This window comes from Arvicanthis niloticus, chromosome 1, assembly GCF_011762505.2.
Source record: "Arvicanthis niloticus isolate mArvNil1 chromosome 1, mArvNil1.pat.X, whole genome shotgun sequence".
NCBI lineage: Eukaryota > Metazoa > Chordata > Mammalia > Rodentia > Muridae > Arvicanthis > Arvicanthis niloticus.
Genome location: NC_047658.1, coordinates 79,292,559 through 79,317,711, shown reverse-complemented (window position 1 = coordinate 79,317,711; position 25,153 = coordinate 79,292,559). Strand labels below are relative to the sequence as shown.

Genomic DNA, 25,153 nt, shown 5'->3' with positions numbered 1-25,153 from the left:
ATGACTCTTGAGCCATCTCTTCAACTCTGATGACTCTTAAATAGCATTTTCACCTCCCACCCCAGAATGGTCCTTTATTACCTGTTCCTAAGTCTGAATCACTGTCTTCATTCTTTAATGCTTAACTTGAACTTTGTGTCTTTTACCTGCTGTTTCTTAGCCTCTTCATTAGGGCCTGACTAGGATGTGAGTCTCTTTCTGTGCATGTGGCTGGAGCCAAGCATCAACTAGGATGGGAAGAATTCTATCTAATTGACTGCACATTTTGGCCTTGGGGGTACATGAAATCATCCAAAGTCCTCCATCCACATAGCCTTTAACAACTTAATAAGGCTAGGTTTTGCACTTGGGAGCTCTCTCTACCCCAGACCATGACAACTCTAACCAATGCAGTCTTCTGCTATCCTGTCTACAAGATTTCACCCCCTTGTAAGACTTCTCTCTCAGCCATAGGGAACCTAGTACCCACCTGCCCACGCTGCAGGAAAATGCATATTCTACAGGCATACAGGAGGAAAGAAACAAAATAGAGTAAACAGAGTAGACCTCACAATAACTTTATTAGAGGCTATCAGTGGCTCCTGTGGGTTGCGGCATGGCTCAGTTAGTAGAGTGCCTGCCTAGTATGTACAAGGTAAGCTCTGGGTTCCATCCATATCACCACATATAGACCAGCAGTAACACCTGTAATCTCAGTACTCAGGAGGTAGGGGTGGGAGAATCAGAAGCTTAAGGTCATCCTTGGCTACATAGCAAGTTCAAGGCCAGCCTGTGCTATACAAGACTCTATCTCAAAAAAAAAAAAAAAGCTCTTAGTTGCAGTGGGAAAATAGTCTATTAAATATCCAGTAGATAACAAAGTTGGTGTCTTTTTTTCAATATTTTTAGAATCTTTCCCTTACAATAATTCCTTTTAATGAAAACACACAAATGTCATAGGCAAGCTAGAATTTATTATGCCAAAACTGCTCGATCTTTCAACATATTTATGTTGGCCCCAAAAGTTAATCCATCCTTATACTTTATTATCTCATTATCATAATTATTATTTTTAACAACTATAACAAGAAATAAATTTAGATAACCCATAAACTATAAAGTGCTCTATTATAAAGCATATGATCATATCCATCGTCCACGTGACATTTATGTTGTATAAATATGCTACTGCCCATTTTAAACAGTGTTTTTTAAGGTGTACGTTAATTTATATGTGTTCCCTGCCAAACTTTTTATTCAGACGATGCTCAAAATCAGCATTGTAAAGGAAGAAAACTGACTCTGACTAACTAAAATGTCAAGGGCCAATAGGAAGACGTGTATTTGGGTTTTGCCAGTCTGACAGGTGAGGCATGGATTTCAGACTTGCTTTAATTTGGATCACTCTTGTAAAGTAAGCCAGAGGCTTTTCATGCAGCTAAGACCATACACTGCCCTCTCCTGTGAGCTGCTCAGACATTTGGCCCACTTTCCTAGAGTGTTGTTAATCTCTATTTTTGGGATGTTTACATATTAGAAACAGTACTGACTTATCTTTGCTATAATTTGAACTTCTCTCTCAAGTGTGTTATTTCTCATCTGCTTTTGCTATGAAAGGACTGCTTTGATCATTTTTATTTGAGACAAAGCCTATTGTAGCCCAGGCTAGCCTTGAATTCACTTGGTAGCTCAGTCTTACCTCTAACTTGCAATCCTTTTGCCTCTACCTCTTCCATTACCATGCCCAGCCTACACTGCTTTTTCAAAATAAAGCAAATGTATCAAATCAACCTTTGCCTTCCTTTCCAGGTCCTTAGTTAAGCAGGAATCTGACCCATTCCTGGTTGTAGAGAACTTTACCTACATTTTCTGCTTGTATAATCCTATCTTTCACATTATAATCTCTGATTTTTTTCAAAACCAATCATGATATAGTGTGGGGAATGGATCCAGTCTTATTTTTCTCTGTGAACATCCTACCACATTCTGTCTTCATTTGTTTCCTATTGCTATAAAAAATGCTGGAGAGTGGGTGATTTTAAAAGACTAGAAGTTTACTTTTGCTCGTGCTTCTGGAGGCAGCAAGTGTAAGACCACAGCACCAGAGCTTTCCAGGCTCAGTAAGGACCTGGTGCCACATCGCAGTACAGTTCAGAAGACACACACACACCAAACAAAAAAACGAAACAAAACAAAAACAAAACAGAGCTTAAGAGTGTAACAGCCTAGGCTTTTTCAAAGTGCTGTAGATTTGTGTAGAAAGTGATGGGTTTCAGAATGACATTTTAAACCAAAGCCATCACAGCCTTTGACTGTGTCCACTCCCCTGTGACTAGTCACTCTTAACCTCTCTCATTCCCTTCTTCACCTTCCCAAGTAGTTCCCTTTCTATTTTCTTGGAGGGAGAGAGAGAGAGAGAGAGAGAGAGAGAGAGAGAGAGAGAGAGAGAGAGAGAGAGAGAGAAGCTATGAGCCCTGCCACTGATGTTTGTTTGCTCGATTGTTTTTTTGCTTTTTTAAATCCTAGGAACTAAAGCCAGGGATTGAACCCTGAAATACACTGGATGCCCACTCCACCACTGAGCTGCACCCCACCTCTTTTTTTTACTTTTTATTTTTAAGACAGGATCTCATTCACTTTCCCAGGCTGACCTTTAAATTCACTCAGAAGTTATAGAGGGCTTGAGCCTGACATGCTCCTGCCTCATCACAGACTGAAAGTCCCAGGTCCAGGTCCTGCCTCTTTTTTGTCTTGTTTTGTGGTAATCCCAGCACTTGGAAAGTAGAAACAGCATGGTCAGTGGTTTAAGACCATCCTCAGCTACATGATGAGTCAGAAGCTAGTGTGGCTATCAGACACTGTTTCAAAATTAATTGATTGCTTTTAAAAGATGTGGTGACATGGTCAATTAACAAACTAAATCCCCCTGCAGAACTGACACTCTACTGAGTGCTGTGTCCTTCATTGGTTTAATTACTTGTCTTGTCTCCTCACTGTGACAAACTTCCTGAAAAGAAGCAAATGTACAGGAAGAAGAACTTGTGTGGCTCACAGTCTCAAGGGAGACCCCATCATGGTGGGGGATGCATGGCAGTATTAATTTGGGGTGCTGGCACATTTCATCCACAACTAAGAAGCAGAGAATGGGAGAGAGGGAGAGATGGCTCAGAGGATTAGCACACTGACTGGACCTGGGTTGAGTTCCCAGCACCCACATGGAAGCTCACGATTATCCCTAACTCCAGTTCCAGAAGATTTAAAGAGCAGAAAGCAATGATCACTGGTTCTCAACTCCATCCTTATCAAATCCAGGACCCCAGCTCACAGGTACAGCACCTACATTTAGGGGGACCCTTAAAATTATTTTTAACATGGTCAAGATAATCTCTCACAAGCAAGAGGCTAACCTAATCTAAATAGTGCCTGGTAAGTATGCCCAAAGGCTTATCTTGGGTGATTCTAGAGTCTGTCAAGCTGACAACCAGTCACTAATTAACTCATGTCACAAACCACAAGACAGCAGAATTCTTAGCCTTATTTTTCAGATAATATCACTGAGGCTCAGAGAAATTGACTCACTTGTCAAGTCCCTCAGAGAAGCAGTGCACTTGACTGTGATGATTGCTTGGTCTGATTCCAAAGACCCTAAGTTACCTCCTTAGACTCCCAGAATGCAAATGGACAGAGGACATGGATATGCCATAAGAAGGCCTTGGCATGGGCAGTTGATGTGGAGAGGTGGTGACAAATAGAAGGGGTAGAAAGCAGGCAATTCATGGGGCTATTTGTCCAGAGAAAGGGTGAGGTGGTTCCCTGATGACTGGTGGGCTAGTGCCCAGAGGTAGACAAGGCCAGGTATTAGAGCTTTGGGAAAGCATGGACTTGACTAGAGAGAACTTCCAGTCTGCCTGTTTCCTTCTGGATGGTCAGCCATTGCTACCTCTACTCTAATGGAATGTGTGTCACAAGCCATAACCTTCTGGAATCCATGGCACCTCAAATCACCCAAGGCCTCTAACATGTGAGCAGCCTGATTCCTGTTAGGCCCAAACTTTAGGTTGATTGGCACTCCCTTGCTTGAACCTTCACATACTAAGGAATCATTCCATCCTTCTCAACAGCTGCAGGAAGGCATCAGACACTGTGTGGCAGCCTCTTTTCCAGAGAACGTGTTGTTTCCACCAGCCACACAAGGGTATAGCTCTATGGTCGCCAAGCAGCATCAGAAGAGACACAGGTTCACAATATGTTGTAAAAGCTTTACGGTTAGTGAAGATAAGTACAAAATTAATCCCTAAGGAACAAAGCAATTTTAAAAGCACATAATGAAGCAATTAGCTCAAAACAGTGGGAAGCAGAAGGTAGGCACCCTCAGAGGAGAGTGCTGGGAGGGGTCTTCACACTTCAGCTTTTCTTCCTTGTGCTGTTCAATGAGGAAGACAGGGAAAAGCAGGGTAAATCAGACATGGGGATGAGGTGAAAGCTGATAAAGGATTCTGGGAGACAACGCCAAGGAAATTTTACCTTCTGAATAAGCTAAAGCCAAGGGAGGAGAGAGCTGCAAAAGTCATTGTTGGGGCTATCTGTAAATCTATTCAGAGACTGCAGATTACAGAGTAGAAGGGTGTCAGCAATGGATTTCTCAATTTGGAGGAAAAGGCAAAACAAAAGCAAAAAATTAAAAAGAGAAAAACAACAACAAAGGAACCACAATGGCTGTTAAAGTCCTGGGAGACCTCCCTACCTAAACAAACAAACAAAAAGCCCTTAAAATTACATTGATTTGTTTGTGTATATCTATGTGTATCTGTGTGTGTACCTGTGCATGTCTGTGTGTGTGTGTGTGTGTGTGTGTGTGTGTGTGTGTGTGTGTCTGTCTGTCTGTATGTATGTATGTATGTATGTATGTGTGTGAGGGGGTGTCTATGTGTCTGTGTATGTTTGTGTGTGTATACATGTGGTGTACCTGTGGAAGTTAGAGGATGACTCCTTCTACCTGTGAGTCCCCAGGATTGTACTCAGGTTTTCAGGCTTAGTGGCAAACTCCTTTCCCCTGTGAACTATCATCTTACCAGCCCTCTTCTGCCTTTTCTTTAGCTGTGCTAGCCTGCTAGTTTGTTTCAGGGACTGGAAGGGTGCTTCATAGCAACCATTTGATTGTAGCTCTAATGTCTCTAGTGCACAGAACAAAGCCAGACTGTAGGAAAATGGAACTATGGCTCCTCCCCCTCCTCTCTTCACTCACTTCCTCCTCCTCTTCCTCCTCCTCCTCCTCCTCTTCCTCATTATTGCAGTGCAGATACTGTCATGATTTCCTTAAATAAGACTTCTTCTTCTCAACAACATGAAGCCTATATGATTCTGAGCTAGGTCCTCTGCATATACGTTATGGTTTGTAGTTTAATGTTCTTATGGGACTCCCAACCATGGAAGTAAGGGTGTCTCTGACTCTTTTGCCTGCACTTGGTACCCTTTTCCTTCTACTGGGTTGCCCCATCCAGCCTTGATATGAGGGTTTGTGCATTGTCTTATTGTAACTTGTTATGCCATCTTATATGTATATTTATGAGAGGCCTGCTCTTTGTTTTGAAAGGAAACAGAAGAGTGTACCTGGAGGAGATGGGAGGGGAAGGAACAGACTGGGTGGACTGAATGAGAAAAGAATAAAAGGAAAAAAGACCCATTCTTCTTAAACATGGCATAGATGATGGGACAATTGTTTGTGGGGATATTTTGTTTGTTTGACTGATTTTTGATGTTTTTATAAAGATCAAGTAATAGATGTAGAATTATAAAATATATTGTAAGTGTATTATGTTAGTCAACTCATATACTCTAAGAACATTACATTAAGTGGCTTTAATCACACACTTCCTTTCTTGATATTCTGGAGGCAAAATGTCCAAGACTAGAATGCAGGAGGGCTGGATCCTCTCTTTCTGAATTTCTAAATAGCCACCCATCACCATGTCTTCCCTGCCTGAGAGAGTTTCTGGAGTCCTTTCTTCTTATAAGGACACTTTATAGATCAAGATTCCTCTCTTGTGACATCCTTCAGCCTTAGTCACTTCCCTTACTGGTTTTCTCTCTCCTGCTATCCCAGTGGTAAGAAAGGAGTTTACAGAAGCTGGGATTCAGAGGTAGAACTGACTGCATTTGTTGGCATATTGTGTGTGTCTTGGTGAGGATGGGAATGTTGATACCGGTGAATTATGGTTTTCAAGCCTGTTACATGGATGAGGTTAAGATGTTTGAGTAGTATCTAGGTGGGGTGGAATGCAGGCAGCTAGCCATGTCAGTCTCCATCCTAGTGGGTCAGTCTCCTTCTGTCCTGTACATCACTAGTGGGCCTAACAGCTGAGAGTCTTACTGTGACTGTAAGCATGAAAATACTAAGCTGCACTACACTAACACAGAGTAGCCCATGCTAGGTGTTGAAGTAAACTTTCTATAGCTACCCATTGAATTCCCACAGCTGCTCTCAGAATTGATCAATTTTGTTGTCTCCATTTTCCTTACAAGGAAACTGTAAGGTTGAATTGACTCCAGGTACCAGTTCAGCCAATGGGAATTAAGTGATTTCACATCAAACTATTTGACCCAGAGCCTCTGCTCAGAACCATGCTGAAATCATGTCTCCTGAGAGCCATACTTTGGGCCCATTTCCTATTTTGCTTCTGAAAAATGACATGACTTTGAATTTCATGTGTTCACCTAGGAAATGTTATGGTCTCCTTCAATTCTGCTTTTCTGTGACAATGATTTCTTTGATAAAGCCTGTTGCTAATGTAATGTCACCTAAGTACCTTTTGGCAAGGACTTCTGTGAAGATGCCCAAGTTGGCAATTCATTTTGCTAAGTACCAAAGGGCAAATGTCTTTCAAGAAGCCCCAGAACATTAACTGTATTAGTCACTTTTCTTATTGGTATGGCAAAATGCCTCACCAAACAACCCAAGGAAGGAAAGATGTACTTGGCTCACGGTTTCAGAGGATTTGCAGTCCATCATCCTGGCTGACGAGTAAATAAAAAGAGCCTACCAGAAATGATAACACCTTCAAAGACCTACCTTCCAGTTAGGCCTCTCCAAATAGTAATTAAACATTCAAATATGTTGAGTCTGTAAGAGAGAGTCTACATTCAACCCATAATACCAGCTTTTGTGAATTGAATTCTAGACACGTGACAGATAAACTTCTTAAAACAAGTTGTGTTCTGGGAGAGAAAGCTGAGTATCTGGACTTCATTTTCATGATCTCTTTTTTAAAAATGTTTTATTTATGTGTATGCATTTGTGACTGCTGGTGCCCCATGTGCATGCTGGTGTACTCAGAGGCCAAAGGAGGGGGTCAGATCCCCTAAAACTGGACTTACAGGTGCTTCTGAGTTGCCTGGTGTGGATACTGGGAACTGAACCTAGATGTTCTTAACTACTGAGCCATCTTACCAGTTCCCATCTCTACCATCTTAAAGATAACTGGTGAGCCCCACTAGGACAAGCCTGGGAGGGGAACTTAGGTCAGACTTGTACCTTGGGTCTGATTTCTACCTGCCCCATCTTAGTGACACTAAAACTACCTAGGCACATCATATTGTGCCTAACACTATTTAAGGAGTAAGGGTTATGCTTTCCTCCTGTGTTCCTGGTCGATCTGGTTTCAGAAAGGCTTCTTCAGACTTACCATGGCAATTGTCTTGAACACTGGCTCAGAGAGATCCTTAGAGCCAATGTCATTCTTTATGGAAGGAGGGGGCATCTGTTATGGATAGCCAACTTGAATTTGATTGGGACAGGCTAATGAAGCATTCATATGTGTGGGATTTGCTTCTGATTAGATTAAGCCTCAGAGAGAGGAAAGAAGCAGCCACTGATTAAAGACATAAAAAAGGAAACACTTTAAATGAGTAAGTAGCTCATCTTCATATAGCGAAGTAAAAATTAAACACAGTCCACAGGCCTGCTCTGAATAGTAGCTGGATGGATAAAGAACGTAGTCCACAAGGGGAAGGTACTGAAAGAACCTTAACCAAATGCAAAGAGTAAATAAGTGGGCACAGTTCTCTCTGGGAGAAGTGATTCTTCTTACCAGGGATGGGTGAGGTTTTGTTTGACTGAAGAATGGTCCTTGACTTCCTTGGGCACTCAAACTCATCACCAGGGATAACAGTAGGACCAGAGATCTCAGTTCAAAACAAAACAGTGGTTAGAATAGCTAGCACTAGTGGGACTGGATCTACTTGACATTTGGCTAATGGTCTCTCTCCATCGTTGAGGTCTCTTCTAGAGTTTTGAGCAGTAGAAATGTCTGAACCTGGTCTAGTCCCTCCCCAGGCTCTCGCAGCCGGATTCTCTGAGCATTAGCCCCAGCTAACATCTACATCTCCTTCCAGGGGCTGCAGCAGTGGCTAGAGGGCTGCTCTCGACAACTAGCTCACTCTGATGTTAATCCGATTGCCATAGGACTACTGTGGCTTTCTGAGGAATGTAAGGCTGTGCGTGATCTCCAAGCCACAGGCTTTTCCTCTTCCACCTTGCTGGTTTTCCCTTTGGGTTTCTGCTCTGATTCTAACCCTGATCTAGACTCTGGTTAGTAGCCTCTTTTGCAGGATCTTGATACTCTTCTTGTGTCAGATATTAGATATTAGATCTAATTACTTGAGCCTCAGATATTAGATCTAATTACTACCTGTGTTCTTGGCCCCTGGCCCTAACTGCCTCTGAGTGGACTCATCTCCAGGAGTTGGGATGTCTACTAGTTCCCAAGGGGCTTCCTTCTACAAAGACAGAATGAGTTTAATTTATTGATGCCATGAGAACATGCATCTCTTCATATATAGGCAAAATCAGAGATTCCAACATCAGAGCCCAACTCAGAGATGCCTCTAAGGATGTCTGCTCACAGCATAGCTCCCTGTGAGATGGGAGACTCAATGGGTAACCTTTCTTCATGGGATTACTGTTAGGATTCTGGTTGCTTCATTTAGGGATTCACTGTCTTTGAACTTTAAGGTCATTTAAGCTTAAATTTGTGGTAGATAGGTTGGCTCATAGAAGGATGCATGGTGAGGACAGTCATGGATACTCTCCTGCTTGCCCAGGAAGCAGCAGTGGGCATTTCTTCTCTCAAATTGTTGATCTGAGATGCTCACAGTCCCTCCAAAGAGCAACAGATGCCTCTGTCACATCCTTGAGAATACCTGACCCCATGTGCCCAGGTCTGTTGTCTTCCTTTTCAAAAAGAAGACTTGAGGTAGCAGCCTTGAAATCTCTGTATGCACATCTAAAAGCACAGACACCTTATGTTCATGAAACCTCTACAGCCTAGTAAGATTGGTAAGAACACCAGTCTCCCAGGATAGTGGGATCTTCTGCCAGTTTGCTGAAGTCGTGCCTTTTCTGGTATCCCAAACTGGATCCTTGGTTTTCCTGCATGTGGGCAGCAGCTGTTTCTGCATAGCCCAAACCCCTGCAAAACAGCTCTCAGGCATTGCAGCCTAGCTCATCTCTCCTTAAAGTTGGACCTGGTGAACCTTACTGTTTTGCAATGGTTCAGAAGACCATTTTGATGAGAAACTGCTTGAATGTCACCTGGGACTGATTCAAATGTTCAGACCCTTCTAAGACACCATCCAAGAAGCTGTATTGTTTCCAAGGAGCAGGCAAACCTTTGGGACTTTTTATTGCTAGAAGGGGTCTTGAGAAACTGGGTCACCAGGGAGAGTTCTTCTGTAAGGTCTGATGGAAGGGTAAGCATGGCCAGATAGTATAACTGTTCCTCGACTTTAAACTACATATCTACTCCCAGGAACCTAGAGGAGGGCCAATGAAGCTCACAGAGTAAGTCAGACATAAGTTTGATCTTTCAACTTTTTTGCTGAAATTTTGCTGTATTTATACAGCAAATATTGAGAGTCTCATACATGCCTGGACCTGAATGGGCCTTAGAGTAAGGTAGAGGCGCCCCTTCTCCTAGTGTTTGCCATTGTAGGTTGGTAAGAGGAAAGAAAGCTAAACAAACAAAACCTACCATCTCACTAATAATCTTATGCCGTATCACTAATGTCAACATTTGACAAGGGAGGCTGGATAGAAACCTCAATAGTTAAGAGCAGTAAATGCTCTTGTGGAAAACTGGAGTCTGTTTCCTAGCACCCATGTAAGGTAGACAACCACCTGCCACCTGTAATGCAATGCCTTCTTATGACCTTCATAGTCAAGGCACCTATTCTCAACCACACACACACATTCAGGCAAGGTATCTGCATACAGTCACACATACACACACTCAGGCAAGGTATCTACATATAGTCACACATACACACACAAACACACAGAGGCAAGGTATCTACACACAGTCACACATACACACACAAACACACAGAGGCAAGGTATCTACACACAGTCACACATACACACACAAACACACAGAGGCAAGGTATCTACACACAGTCACACATACACACACAAACACACAGAGGCAAGGTATCTACACACAGTCATTACACACACACAGAGGTAAGGTATCTACACATAGTCACACATACACACACAGAAGAAAGGTATCTACATACAGTCACACACACACACAGAAGCAAGGTATCTACACACAGTCTCACATACACAGTCACACATGCAAAGACACATGTGACACGCTTTTAAAAATAAGATAAAATAAAATAAATCTTTAAATGAAACAGTTGGCATGGATGTGATACACCATGAGTCTCAGTTCACTGGTGGGGGGAAGCTGTCCAAGAAACACTATTTGAAGCAGCCCCTTCCCTCCATGGGAAAGTTGACTGTGAATCTAACTTGTACCCAAGACAAAAATGCATAGAGTGATGCCCACTCTTGGGCCCCAGGAGATGTGTACAAGAGTGTTCCCAAGAACTATTTCTAACACTGGAAAAGAGCCTGCCAACCATCAGGGGGAGAACGCATAAGTAAATCAGTGTGTATTTATAGAATGGAATGCTGGGGTGAGGGAAATAACTGAAACAAGAAGCAAGAGGCATATGTGGTTGTTCTGTTTATATAGTGTTCAAAAACAGCACTGTGTGGGGTGGGGGTGGGGGAGGACGTTATTACCCAAGCTCAGGGTAATGGGTTACCTTCAGATAATTTTCTAAGAGATTGCAAAAGAAAGCATTGTTTCTAAAGAGGGGAGGTATGCCAACATTTATATAGTGTATAGTGTATCCACTGTGAAAACATAGGTTTTCTCTCTCTCTCTCTCTCTCTCTCTCTCTCTCGCTCTCGCTCTCGCTCTCGCTCTCGCTCGCTCTCTCTCTTTCTCTTTCTCTCAGCTCTCAGAGTTATCACACCTGCTGCCTAAGAAGAAGTAGAAGCCATATTTATGGAAAAATCACTTAACCAAAATTAAAGTGTCCAGGGAAGGCAAATGAGAATTACAGAGATGTGTTTTATACTCTTGGGGAAGTAGTAGTTCCAGTAAGGAAGGTGAGGACAAAGGTCCATGAACATGGTCTACCTCTGGAACAGAGAGAAGCCAGAGTAACTGGATTTAGAGAGTGAGTAATGCTGCAAGGAATAGAGAAGGCTGCTCTCAGAGATCCTGGGAGTCTGGTTAAGGAGTATGAATTTTGTCTAGAAACTAAAGATTTTCAAACGTTGTAGACTTTTGGACAGAGGCTGCCTCTGCACTTATGCTATATCCATCTAGACTCCTCCTCTGCCTCATGCTCCTGTTGATGGCCTGCTGATCCTTAGTCTTGCTCAGATATAAGCTCCAGTTCCTTCTATTTTCCCACACAAGGCTGTGGCTGGATAAGGTGAGTGAGATGCCTGTGGTACAAAGTTGAAGGACATACTGAGCATGAGAGCCATGTCTGAGGGGCTGTCTTGTGTATGTTGTTGCTTGCCTACTTCTATGACCCCTAAGCCAGTCTGCAAATGAGTTTCCAGTCCTCCCCTGCCCTCTTTAGTCATAAGCCTTGCCTCTTTCACCACCCTCTTCCCATGCTGCCCAGTTTTTACTTTCTACTCTAGCTCAGCTTTTCATGGCCAAACCAGGTGAGAGAGCCACACATAAAAAGATAATTAGCCAAAGAAGCCAAGAAATCAGGACCACGTGAGCAATGTTAATTACATGTTCAAAGAATTTGGAGGAATGGAGCCAGGATGGATAAGGATGGATGGCGAGTGGGAAAGAAAGCTTTACGAGCTGAGAGGACTGGAGCAATCTTGTGCCAAGAAACAAGAACTCATTGGTATCACAGGGACACCCAACTGAAGGGGGCATGGCTATGAAGTGCAAGACTGGGGACATCACTACCCACCAATCTACCTTACCCATGGTTAATACAGCCAATACATTTCCACCCCACCCCCTCTGGTAAAAGCCTTAGAATCCTGAGTAGGTCTGGCCTATGACAAGCTCAGTCAGCAAAGTACTTACATGAGGACATGAGTTTAATCTCCAGAATCCTGGCTTAAAAGGAAGGAAGGAAGGAAGGAAGGAAGGAAGGAAGGAAGGAAGGAACGAACAAAGGAAGGAAGAAAGGAAAAGAAGAGAGAGAAAGAGAAGAAGGAGGGAGAGAGAGGGAGGGAGGGAGAGAAGGAAGAAGAAGAAGAAGAAGAAGAAGAAGAAGAAGAAGGAGGAGGAGGAGGAGGAGGAGGAGGAGGAGGAGGAGGAGGAGGAGGAGGAGGAGGAGGAGGAGGAGGAGGAGGAGGAGAGAGAGAGAGAGAGAGAGAGAGAGAGAATATGAGAATATAGGTGTGGTGGTGTGTCTTATAATCCCAGCACTGTGGAAATGAAGATTGATGGATCCCTGGGGCTCCCTGCCCAGCCAGCTTAGGCTAATCAGTGATCCCAGGGTCCCAGTGATAGACTGTATATCATAAAACGGGGACAGTGCTTGAGAAACAATTCCTTGATTAATTTCTGACATTTACATACAGTCATGTGCACACATGCACTTACACATAGAAACACACAGACACACATTCTTGGATGCATCTGTACATGTATACAAACACAAAGGTTCTCTGTGCATATACACACACCTACATACACACATGCATATTCCTACATATATGCATATATGTAAATATATACATGCACACACAGACACAAGCAAAACAGACCCTATGCACCTACACACACACACACACACACACACACACACACACAAAGATAGACACAGAATCTCATTAAAGCAATGGATGGAACATAGAAGTAGATGAAACTATTTGTTATCTGCCTCAGTGTCTCCCAACTGTGACTCAGGCTACAGCTCTGCCCATTGTGTCTCAGGCCCTGGTCATCATTTGAGCCATGGAATTCAAACTCTCAATGTAAAAGTAAAGGAAATCTAAATCATCAGAGTTTGTCAACCCCATTTGATAGCTCAGTGAAAATAAGGATTAAGACAGGGAGCTTTATATAGAAGTGACAGAGAGAGACCTGACCATGACTTCATCCCAGTGACTTTTGTCTTGGAAAGAGAAACAGAAAGACCTTACTTCCTGAGACCCTTCAGTAGGGCTGGCTTTGCTAGTAAGCAGTATTCATACTGAAGGTAAAAAAGCTACTAGCACCCACAGACAGGTACACTTCAGTGACTTGTATGTGGTCACCATAATCTATACCCTCTTCCACTGGTCCCTAGAAACCTGTGCTTCTTTGCTGTCCTACACTGATGCATGAGACCTTTTCAGAGAAGGAGACAGGATCAGGGCTTTTCAGAAAGGGTTTGTAGTAAGGGGTCTTGACTTTGTCCTGTGAAGCTATTATACACACTGTGCCGTAGACTCTTGGTCACCTCTGGGGAACAGGCCTGCAGCTCCTCTGGAGGTATGTCTGAGCATCTGTGAGATTGGGGAGATGCTGCCATGAGTACCTGGCTCTACAAAAGAAACCTGCATGTAGCTGTCCACACATTTGATGACTTCTCAGGCTTTACAATGTTAATTTAAGCTTTGCAGCCAAAGTAAGTCTCTTTGGTGGCAGTAATTTGCACTTTAATGTCAGCAGTTTGCTGAAAAACCACCTGGGTTTAAAGAAAGTCAGTGTTCAGTAAAATCCGGCCACATTTTATGTTTATGGGCTTTATTAGGGCATCCAGCTGAGCTAGTTAAAACTGTGTCCCTATAGTCAGTGAAAGCCCAGGACCCTCAAATTCACTCATTCACTTAATAGTTATTGAATAGATACCACAAAGCAAGCACAGTATATTCAGTGGAAAGCACACAGACATATCCTTGTGTTTGTGAAGGTTATAGTCCAATTCTGGAAGACAGTTATTTAAAGAAGAAGTACATAAATAAAATATGAATGTTTTATTAAGGAGTGTGGATGCTAAGGGTGTTCCAAGAGGGTCTAACTTAGTAGTGTTGAGTTTGCAACAATTATTCTAGGGAAATGAGTTGGCAGATGTGAAGGCAGAAGCTAGAAGGGGCTGCTGTAGTCTAGGATCGCTTATTTCAGTGGCCATCAAAGGAAACAGGACCCAGTTTTTGGCATGGGTTGCCATGCTGCCTCGTGTCCCCACTATCTGTAGACTTATTATATCCTCTCACTGTAGGATATGAATCTTGCTGGCTTGTTACCTGTAACCTCTTGGTCTTCATTTCTCAACTACTCTTTTGGTATTCAATTCCCCCACCCCTTTCTCTTGGCATTCTCCACCTCTGGAACTATGAACCATACCCTCCAACTGGCTTGCAACTTGCTATCAAGCATTGGGCATTTCCTGTACTGAGACCGGCTCTCTTATATTTCCTCACCCTCTATAGCCCCTCCCCACAGTGGAAGCTTCCTGACATCCCCTTTAATGCAAGTCAAATACTAGTATTTTTCTAACCATGTCCAGCATCCCAGAGAGGAGTTCTGAGATCATCTATGGATAACACTTCAGAGGCTCTCTTTGCTCACTAGAACCATTTGTCACCTAGGAATAGATAAGCACAAGCCTTTCCTAGTTGACTTCAGTGTCATTGGTAGAGTCCAAAGTTAATGTGTATACAGGGCAAATCCACACTGTCTACTCCAAAGACCAGATGCTGCCAAGAGCTCACAGCTTACACCCAAGGGTAGGGCTGACCCTGAGTAGACAGGCTCAACAGAAGGGAAAAGACTGCAGATTGCCTGAGTTACCAAGGGCTCCCAATCTCCAAGAAATGACCTTCACATCCTTCTCTGCTAGGATGGTAACATTTCCTCTACATCCAATTTATTCTTCCATAGTGAGTGTGCAGAATAAGTCAAACAACAGCAATTTTAATAATTGTTATAAAACAAAGGCACAGACTATGGGACCCATGAACAATCACATGACTATATTAGACTAGAGTTTAGTGTAAAGGCAACATTCTTGTGGTCTCATGTCAGGGCAGAAATTGGCTGAGATGCCCTACCCTGGTACCTGATTCCTTCATTTCCTGTTTCCATCCATATAGCATTCATAACAAGATAGGCATAGGCTGAATACCTTCCCATGCTGCATCACTCTTTTCCACTGGGTAGAAAGGAGGTTCAGGGGGAGATGCAATCTGCCAAGGTATACAGCAGCTGCTAGCAGAGATCAAATTCTGAATCCCACTCCCACTGACACCAAAGCTGTGCTATTAAACATAACATTTGGCTCCCAGCCTGCCACTGTCCTGCCTTTCCTGGGAACCCATGGTCTACCCTGAGAACCAAGTAGTAGCACATGTCAGAAGGGAAATTTGATCAGAACATAGAGAATATTTTGAAAGAAGAGAGATGGTTAAACAAGCAGTTGGTGGAAAGGGGAGGGGGAGGACCACAAAGCAGGGTATAGGGAAGTGACTTTGAACTGATACCTGGACACTGAGTTTGGGTAGCAGGGTGGGGTGGAAAACCACATTACATGTGCCAAAGTCTAGCTGATAAAGGAAGAATTGAATGCTGGATGAAGAATTACTCACTGTGCTCTGTGTGTCCCACTGTGTTGGGAGCACCATTCAAGGTGGGAGGTAGGGTGGGTGGTGGCACCAACATGGCTCTGGTGATTGAGGCAGGCATGCACACTCTTAAGGTGAAATGACAAGCTGATTCTGAGAAGCAAGACTCAGAAGAGCACTGCTGTGAGTAACATCCTGTTCTGCATTGTTGAAATATGCCAAGTAGTGGCCTTGTTCCAGGCACAGAAAGAAAAATTACCCTGCTGCTTTGTGTTGTCAATAATGATGTCACAGGATTCACAGGTTTTTGGGGTAAAGTGCCCTGGAATGTGCACTGTCTCTAGGATGGGCAAGTCCTAGCATGGGAAAGTTTGGAAGGGGGCACAGCCCATCAACTGCCATGTCTCCTCACCTGCCTCCCCCCACCCAGAGTCATCCCTGAAGATGCTCTTAAAACATGGTCACCCCTGAGGAGCATTGGCTCTGCCTTCAGTCTCTTTGGGAGTCAGGCAGATCTTTCTGTGTCACCAGTACCAGCCATGTGGCTTTGGGCAAGGACCTTTTTCAGTGTGGTCCTTGCCTGGAGTTGGAAATAATAGCAGTGGCCTCACAGGTTATTCTAAAGATTCTCCACAGAATATTACAATTTGTATGGTCATGGACAGGCTTGATTAGGGATTATAATGTACCAGATGCACTGTGTGCTATCAATCTAATCCTCTCAGGGACTTCAGGGGACTGGTGCTATTATTATCCCTGTAGAGATGGAGATGGAGACACAAATGAGTCAAGGTACCTTCTCAGAGTCACACAGCCAGCATGAAGCAGAACCAGGACCTGGAGCAATAAAATACAATCTGGTTGCAAACCTTTGGTCAACAGTACTGTGTTTAACTGCCCACTCCCCAGCCCCATCCTATTTAATTCCCAGATCTGAAACATAGCTGGCACTCAGAATTCTTGTCCCTTTCTATTGACCCTAAATAGTATACTAAGTAACAGATCAGCAAAGTTCCTTCCAGTAGCCATGGCTATGGGGACCCTTTAATGTGATACTGGTCAGTGGGAGAAGAGGTCTTGACTTCCTAACCAACACAGCCAATTAGGTAAATCCGAATTCTGTCATCTCCTGTACGGGGATTTATTGGTGTTAATGAGCAAGTGTCAAACGTATGAAGGTTCTCTACCATACTTTCAAATGAAAATACTCAGCAAATAACCACAGTATCGCCAAAGATCTGCAGTGCTTCCCCTCCGAAGTCCATGGAACATGGAGAACAAAAGTACCATTGGGCTCTTTAACAGTAGCTGTCATGGACCTTTGTCAAGATCATCGAATGTACTTCTGAGCTGGGAATCCCACTGGTCCTTTTCTGTTATGTAGTGGTATAGAGGTCATCGTTGGGGAGAGGGGTGTTGCTAACCCAAGGATAAAAAGAGGACAGCACAACTCTTTGAGCTCAAAATATCCACACTATCTGGCTACATGGAGCTTGTGGATGGAAGAAAAAGGTACATTAATTTTTTTGCAAGTAAACTCATAGCAATAAAAGCCCAGCTGTGAATTAATTACTTAATATTCCTACTGCGGGAGGTGGAGGGGGATGAGACCCAGCTTGTTCCCTCATGGCAGTGTGTGGAGAGAAGGTGGCGAGAGCTGAGTTTCTCTGTTCATATTTTGTGGTGGCCTGTAGCCTGCCTCACAGAGGAGCTGACGGGTACATACTTTCCTTGCTTCTACAGGTGTGGCAGTGTGGCGGGAGCGTGGAGGTCCTGCCCTGCTCTCGGATTGCCCACATTGAGCGAGCCCACAAGCCCTACACAGAGGACCTCACTGCCCACGTCCGCAGAAATGCCCTCAGGGTAGCTGAAGTCTGGATGGATGAATTCAAAAGTCATGTCTACATGGCATGGAACATACCACAAGAGGTAGGGAGCCTGGATGGGGCAAAACTTCAAGTTTGGTGAGAGAGAAAAAAATCTGAAACAAAACACTAGACTCAGTTTTTCTTCCCAGTGACATTCACACAGTCTCATTGGCCAAATTAGACTGTCAAACCTATACTTACTACATAAAGGAAGAAGCTGGCAAGTCTCTGAGATTCTTATCTGCATCCACCAGCATGCTTGGAGGAGAGTGTGTTCGCTCAGAACTTTAGTGGCCTCATTTTAAATGAAATCTAAAAAATAGGATGTGGCTCAAGTTGGTACATTGCTGGCCCAGCATGCATAAAGCCCTGGGTTCAATTCCCTACACTGCATAAAACCAGCTATGGTAGCTCAAGCCTGTGAGACCAGCCCTTGGGAGGTAGAGACAAGAGAATCATAAAGTCACGATCTTCCTTGGCTATATAGTGATCTTGAGGGTAGCATGGGCTACATGAGATCTTATCTAAAATATATATAAAGGTGGATCAGATGGCTCTAAATTTCCTTCCTTGTCTCGGCTTCCCTGGTGTCTTGTTCAGGAGGATGAATATATAACACAACAGTAATAAGGGTGAATTCTCAAGGACATGCTAATTTCTATATAGACTGGCTTCAAGCCTCTCCATTGAGCCAGGCAGAATAAGGGAAACCCATATATCTGTGAGATTTCTTGAGCCATATGGATGCAAATAAGATACATCCCAGCAGAGATCCTCAGTTGGTGAAGAGGATATGACCTTCTGACCTTCACAGAGCCCCGTCCTTGCCTGTCACTGTCTTCTATCCCTCTAATCATTTATGCTAAGATATGTCAGAGGAGAAGTAATATTTCTCGCCAAGTTGTGTTCGCCTTGGCATGTGTTGTATGGAAATGACTCTCAAATGCTGAGCTGGGAGAACCTAACATATGCCAGCTGTCGCACTCCAAACCTGTTTGCCCGCTTGTCTGCCTGGGCTCATTGCTCCTGTCACCTTCTGTGTGACAAGGCTGTCGAATGCATGGCCTCTGTCATTCCTCCCAAGCCAGGGATTCCCCCCACCCTGCCCCAGCTGGCTGATCTTCAGAAATTCCCCAGTCCTCTCTAACAGTGAAATGATTTATCTCTGTTTAAAGTTTCTACAGGAAAGCCCTGTACCCTGAGCTTCCCACCAACTGCATGCTGCTCTGGCTGAATTATTTTAAAAACTAGGCTGAGCCTCGAGTGGCAGCTTTAGGCAAGCTCTGTGGATGGAATCAGGGCCTTCATGCATGCTAGGCATACATGTATCAACTGTAGTAGTGTGCCACCACAGGAAAACTGACCCCAGTTGGGTGCCCCTACGATCAGTGAGGAGGAGCCAAGATCTTCAGTGTAGCACAGCAAAACCTCCGATTGAATCCCTGGCAGGAAGAGGTTTCTAGGGAAACCCTTATGTTCCTGGATCTAGCTGATGCTGTGAGCATTAGAACTCAGCATCCACTAAGAATTCTGATTCCCATTCTGGATGTTCGTGGATGCTGAAATGTTACCAGGATTTCACCAGTCAACACCATAGCTCTGTGTCACACAGGATCAGTGTCACACTCATGTCTGCCCCCTTCTCTCTGCCCCACAAAGCTGCCAGTCTTTCCTATTCCAGCGAATGGAGGATGATGCCACAAGCAGAACTCAGTGAAAATTAATATTTGCCTATAACCCCTCCAAGGGGAAGAAAACAGGTTAGACATGGAAATATCCAGGTAAAAATTTTAGATAGAGGGAAAAAAGTCAGTGTGTTTTCTGTTGAGCTGGGGAGATGGCTCAGTTGGTAAATCACATTCCTCAAGAGCATAAGGACCTGAATTATATTCCCAGAAGACACTAAGGAAATCAGGGTGTGGTCGCACATGTTTGTAATCTTCCTAGTGCTGGGAAGGAGACTGACAATCACCAGGGCTTGCTGGCCAGTCAGCCTAGCTTATACATCGAATTCCAGGCCAATGAGAAACAATGACTCACGAAAAGGTAGATGGTATCTAATGAATGGCACGTGAAGTTGCCCTCTGCTGTGCACTCATGCACACACAAACCATTTCTTCTCTCTCCCTCTCCCCCTGACACAATCGTGTGCCCAGACACATACTCACACACACAACCTCGCATTTCCTCCATCACTTCCAGCTTCCAACTTCCCTTCCTTAAGATTCTTGAGCTTTTCTGGGGTCAGGGTTTTTTCATTTTCTACTACTCTCCATTATATTCCAATAACAAGTCTGCCTTTGGTAAAGCTGTCATGGACTGGCCTCTAGAGTACATAATGTTCTGGACATTTAAAACTCCTTCACCTGGGGCTGGACAGACAGTACTCCCATTAGGGGCACCTATGTTACATCTGATGGCCCACCACACTAATAACACCAGCTCATAGAGATCCAACACCCTCTTCTGGACAATATGTACACTCACATACATGCAGGTGCATACACACACACACACACATACACACACACAGAGAGAGAGAGAGAGAGAGAGAGAGAGAGAGAGAGAGAGAGAGAGAGAGAGAGAGAGAGAAATAGAGAGAGAAAGAGAGAGAGGGGGGAGGGAGGGAGAGAGAGAGAGAGACGGGGGAGTAAATCTAAGAAAACTTTTCTTAACCTATACAATCCTCATTTCTCTGAGATTCTGTGGTTCCTATGTTCTGTGGTTCCACACTCCTGGAAGGCCTCCTCTTCCTCGGGATGCTACTTCTTTCTCCCTTTGGGATACATCCTCCCTTTATTGCTGCTTAAATGCTCCCCAGAGATGTCCCCTTCATCAGCCTCCCATACTACCCCTCTCAGTAACAGCCTCTGCTCTTGGATGTCTATCCCACACACATGCTGATGGCTTCCTAATTAATATCTCAAGTCCTGCTTGTGGACTGGCATCTCCAGCAGCCAGCTGGATGACTCCTGATGCTGTCCTCCCTGGCACTCAGGCTGAGTCTGACTACAGCTAAGGATGTCGTTTTCCACCCAAGCCAACTCCTGTTCCTAATTGCTTGTCTCAGTTCCTCATGCTACCATCTGCCAGATATCTGGCTGGACACTGTTCATAGTCCTTTCTTCCTCCTCTTTTGTTATCCCATTCTGTGAATCACAGAGCCTTCCTGTCCGGTCTATACCTAGTTGCATCTGAACGCAGGCCTTGCCTATGCGGACTTCAACTGATTGCCCTGCTTTAAGTCTTCACCCCTTCAAATCTATCCTTGTTATATACTTTATCTAGTGCCCTTCTTCAAAATCTGTGAAGGACTCTTCTCGGAGTACAAAGGCGAGGCCAGGTGCACTGTTTGACACATGCTCTCCTCTTTGGGGACCTCCACCTGAACCCCCACAGTCTTTGTTGGAGGGGGCAGGCCTTGCTGCTTTTCAATGCTGTGCTTGCTTATTTTATCTCTCTACCTGAAATTACCCACTGACCACCTCATGTTCAACTCCTACCTGTAACAAATCTTCATTCTTACAGACTTGTCTTGTGACATTTCATACAGGAAGCCAACCCCAGCATGGAAAGTATTCCTCCCCCAATATGCCTTTCTCATCCTATGACCAGCCCGTCAGACAATAATCTGTTGTCTGCAACCTGTATCTTATTGGACCAGTGACTCCCAAATCTTGCTGAACATTAAAATCATTTGACTCTAGCCTTAGAGATTAGTTAAACTGGTTTTGGAAAGGAAATAGTGAGGAATCCCATGCCTACCTAAAGCTGGAACTACTGGGATAAACTGTGGGCTTCCTGAAGACATTTTGATGTGCATGTTTGTGTTGAAGTGTGTAACACAAGGCAGGGTGGGTGGTAAGGCTCACTGGACCCTTGCTGATGTTTATTAACGTGGGACAGCCTGGCTATGTGTGTGGTCTCTTCCCCCTAACTCCCAGCCAGTGGCTCTTAGAGCAGAGCTGCCATTCAGCTACATCAGAATCTCATGGGAATTTTAGAAAATATTCCTCTGGGTCTCATCCTGGAAATTCAGGTCAGTAAGTCTGTAGAGATGGCAGACCCTATGTCAGGATCACGAGATGATGGCCTAAGGAGCAGGATTTGCTTCATCCTTGAGTTGTCTTAAGCATGTCAGACTCCAGGAAACTTTGACAGCTCACCTGGCTCCTGCCCAACCTTCCTGGTTCCCAATACTCCAAGCTGGACTGTGTAGGCTCTTGTCTCTATTCTCCTTTACTCTCCACTTCCTTCCCTGCCTCGAATGTCTGTTTGCTTCTCCGCCTCTCCCAGATCCCCATTTCAGACATAGACTGTAAGGTGTTTCAACTTGTCTGTGGAGTTACTAATACATAGCAAGTAGGAACCCCAGTAGTTGACAAAGAAAGAAAGGTTTGGCTGCCAGCTGCTCTCCATGTCTTCCTGGGAGCTTACCACCACCACCACCATCACCACCACCACCACCACCATCACCACCACCACCACCACCATCATCCCAGTACTGGCTCAAGCACAAGCACATCTCTACCTGCTTACTTCTCTCTGGCAGCCACTGCAAATTCAGAACAGAAGCCCTTTAGCCCTGCTCAGGTGGTGCCTAGAGAATCCATTAGTTAATATGTATCAAGAATCTCGTTGGTACTGGCTCAGCACCCAGAAAATGTTCATTTGTGTCCTTGGTGCTATTGGTCATACAAGTATGTTCATTGTCTGCTCTTACCTGCTACTCTACTGAGCCGTCCCCTGGGCCATGCATGGAGCAGAGCTGTCCTCTTCACCAGCACCCTTACCACCACATTCAATCCCAAACTTGTGAGAAGCCAGAGCTGCCTCCAGCACTTTCATCAATGCTGCTTTAATTGAAAATCAGTTTGCCAGTCAGTACACAGGAAACTAGCCTGTAACAAACATCTGTATTTCCTTCTGCAAAGTTCAAGAACCCTCCTAGCTGCTGCTTCTCCTGCCCAAAGACAGCCTTAGTGGCAGGGATGGCCCCATGTTGCTTTGTTCATACCCTTTCTTTGAGGCTTGGACACATGGAATTTTGTGATTTTGTGGCAGAAATACTGAGCTATTTGTGGGGTAGCCAATTTTTGATTAGTTTCCTAAGACTGTCCAAATGAATTAGCCACAAAATTGGTTTTCTAAGACAACAGAGCTTTTTTCCACTGGGTCTTGAACCCAGAAGTTCACACATTAAAGTGCTAGCAGAGCCACATTTCCTCCAGTGGCTTGAGACGAACATCCATCTTTTCTTGTCTTTTCCAGCATCTGGGGGCTCCTGGCTTTCCAAGACCATAGATTCATCACTTAGATCTGCTGGGTCTCTATGTGGGCCTCTCCTTTGTGTGCTTCTATATATGCAAACCTTCCTTTCTGTTCTCTTACAAAGTTACTAATCATTGAATCTGGGGCTTGTCCTATTCAGACAGCTTCATTGTGAGAATTCTAAGCTATAAAGTCTTTAAAGACTTCTTAAAATTCTATTCAGAGGTCCTAGGCAGTCATGGATTTTGGAGGAGAGAGATCATCCATCTATACTAAATGTTAAGAAAAAAGAAAGGAATGTTCATTGTTTTCTAATAATGCAGGCCAAAGTACCCTTGTCTAAGGAAGACTACTAATCATTTCTCACTGCCATTAAAAGGATTTGATGCAATTGGCAGGAAAAAGCACAGTACAAACATACTGAACCTTTGAAACACAAAAACAAAAGTCAGTTAATAAACAGGATGAGATGTGTGTGTAAGTTGAAAATGTACAGGAGGCTGGTTCTGGAGGCTCCTATGATAACTGGAAACTGGAGATTGTATATATATGTAGATGCAGATGTATATGATGTATATGATGTATGTGTATATGTATATGATGTATGTGTATATGTATATGTGTGTGTATATATATATATATCAATCTATGTCTCTATCTGTGTATCTAGCTATCTCATTATATCACAAGCAGAAATACAAGATCCTGAGTACAGAAAGAATGGTTTACTATGAAAACTCACACCTTTAGGAAAATATGGAGACTGTCCTGACAGAGGATCTAATAGTGACCCCTTGTCAAAGCTAATCCTCTTGTAGTATTATAATTGTATTTAATACAATTCAATAATTGTATACCACTCAAACTCTACTACAGACAAATATTCAGCCCCCTTACTTACTTATACTAGTCCCTTTTAATATGGACCTCATATTTTAAATTCCAAATGGAGATACTTATGGGTGGATGCTACATTGCAGAACACATAAGTTAGTTCCCCACTGGGTTCCTTTACCAGAAAGTCTCTGTGACTCCGGGCTGGAGGCACTGTGTCACAGCAAGTGCATAGATATAGAAGTATATAGTTATACGTAGCCAGAACATACAGAGTAGGCCCTGTGGGAGCTGCATCTCTGCCTCTGCTTCTTTACAGGACTCAGGGATCGACATCGGGGACATCACTGCACGGAAGGCTCTGAGGAAGCAGCTACAGTGCAAGACCTTCAGGTGGTACCTGGTCAGTGTGTACCCAGAGATGAGGATGTACTCTGACATTGTCGCTTATGGAGTGGTAAGGAGCCAGTGGCTTGGGGTTTCATTCAGATGCGGTCAAAAAAGAAGACGGGAGAGGAGTATTAAGATGGAGGGAGGGAACAAGCCCACTATCATCTCTGTAGTATGATATGATAAACTTGGGCTCAGCCCAGACTGTTGGACCTTCAGTAGGCTTCGCTTTCACAGCCGGAGTCTTTCCAATCCCTGTGAGAAAGGACTGTATCTCTCCTTTATAGTCCTCGGCAATTCACCTGTGACCTCAAGTTTACATAGCCCTCTTAACAACATGCATAAAGAAGCTTTAGCTTCAGATTGCAAATTAACACAGCTGATACTCACTGGTACTCCCAGCTGGGGTGACTGGGGGGGGGGTGTCTTTCAAACATCTGAATGCCTTGTCCACCCACTGGCTGGCACCTCCCATTCATGTTTGAAGCCTCCCTGGGAAGAGTTCTGAGAGGCAGAACCTCCCTTAAGTTTACTGAAGGGTTTTGTGAGCTTTGTTGGTTGATGTGCCTATTCCTTCCTTCTCTTTCTCCTCTCTCTCTCTCTCTCTCTCTCTCTCTCTCTCTCTCTCTCTCCTCTCTCTCTCTCTCTCTCTCTCTCTCTCTCTCTCTCCTCTCCTCTCCTCTCCTCTTTTCTCTCTCTCTCTCTCTCTCTCTCTCTCTCTCTGTGCACGTGTGTGTGTGTGTGTGTGTGTGTGTGTGTGTGTGTGTGTGTGTTAGATGATAGAGGATGGAGTGGAAAATATACCATTGGTTCATATCTTGGCTCTGGGCTGTAGGTGTAACTCTGGAACAAACTTAATTAGCATGTATGAGGCTCTGGGTTCAATCCCTAGCACCATCAAAAATACAAAGTAGAATAGATC

The 25,153-nt window shown here is 44.0% G+C and overlaps 1 protein-coding gene across 3 annotated transcripts in view; it reads left to right on the top strand.

The window, feature by feature from the left end:
• Galnt18 (polypeptide N-acetylgalactosaminyltransferase 18) overlaps nt 1-25,153 on the top strand; it is a 303,973-nt gene that overhangs the window by 233,324 nt on the left and 45,496 nt on the right. For all 3 annotated transcript variants that reach the window (XM_076940952.1, XM_076940953.1, XM_076940954.1), the window contains exons 7-8: nt 17,612-17,797; nt 24,161-24,298. In XM_076940952.1, the coding sequence (XP_076797067.1) occupies nt 17,612-17,797; nt 24,161-24,298 (324 nt within the window). The remainder of the gene's footprint in view (nt 1-17,611; nt 17,798-24,160; nt 24,299-25,153) is intronic.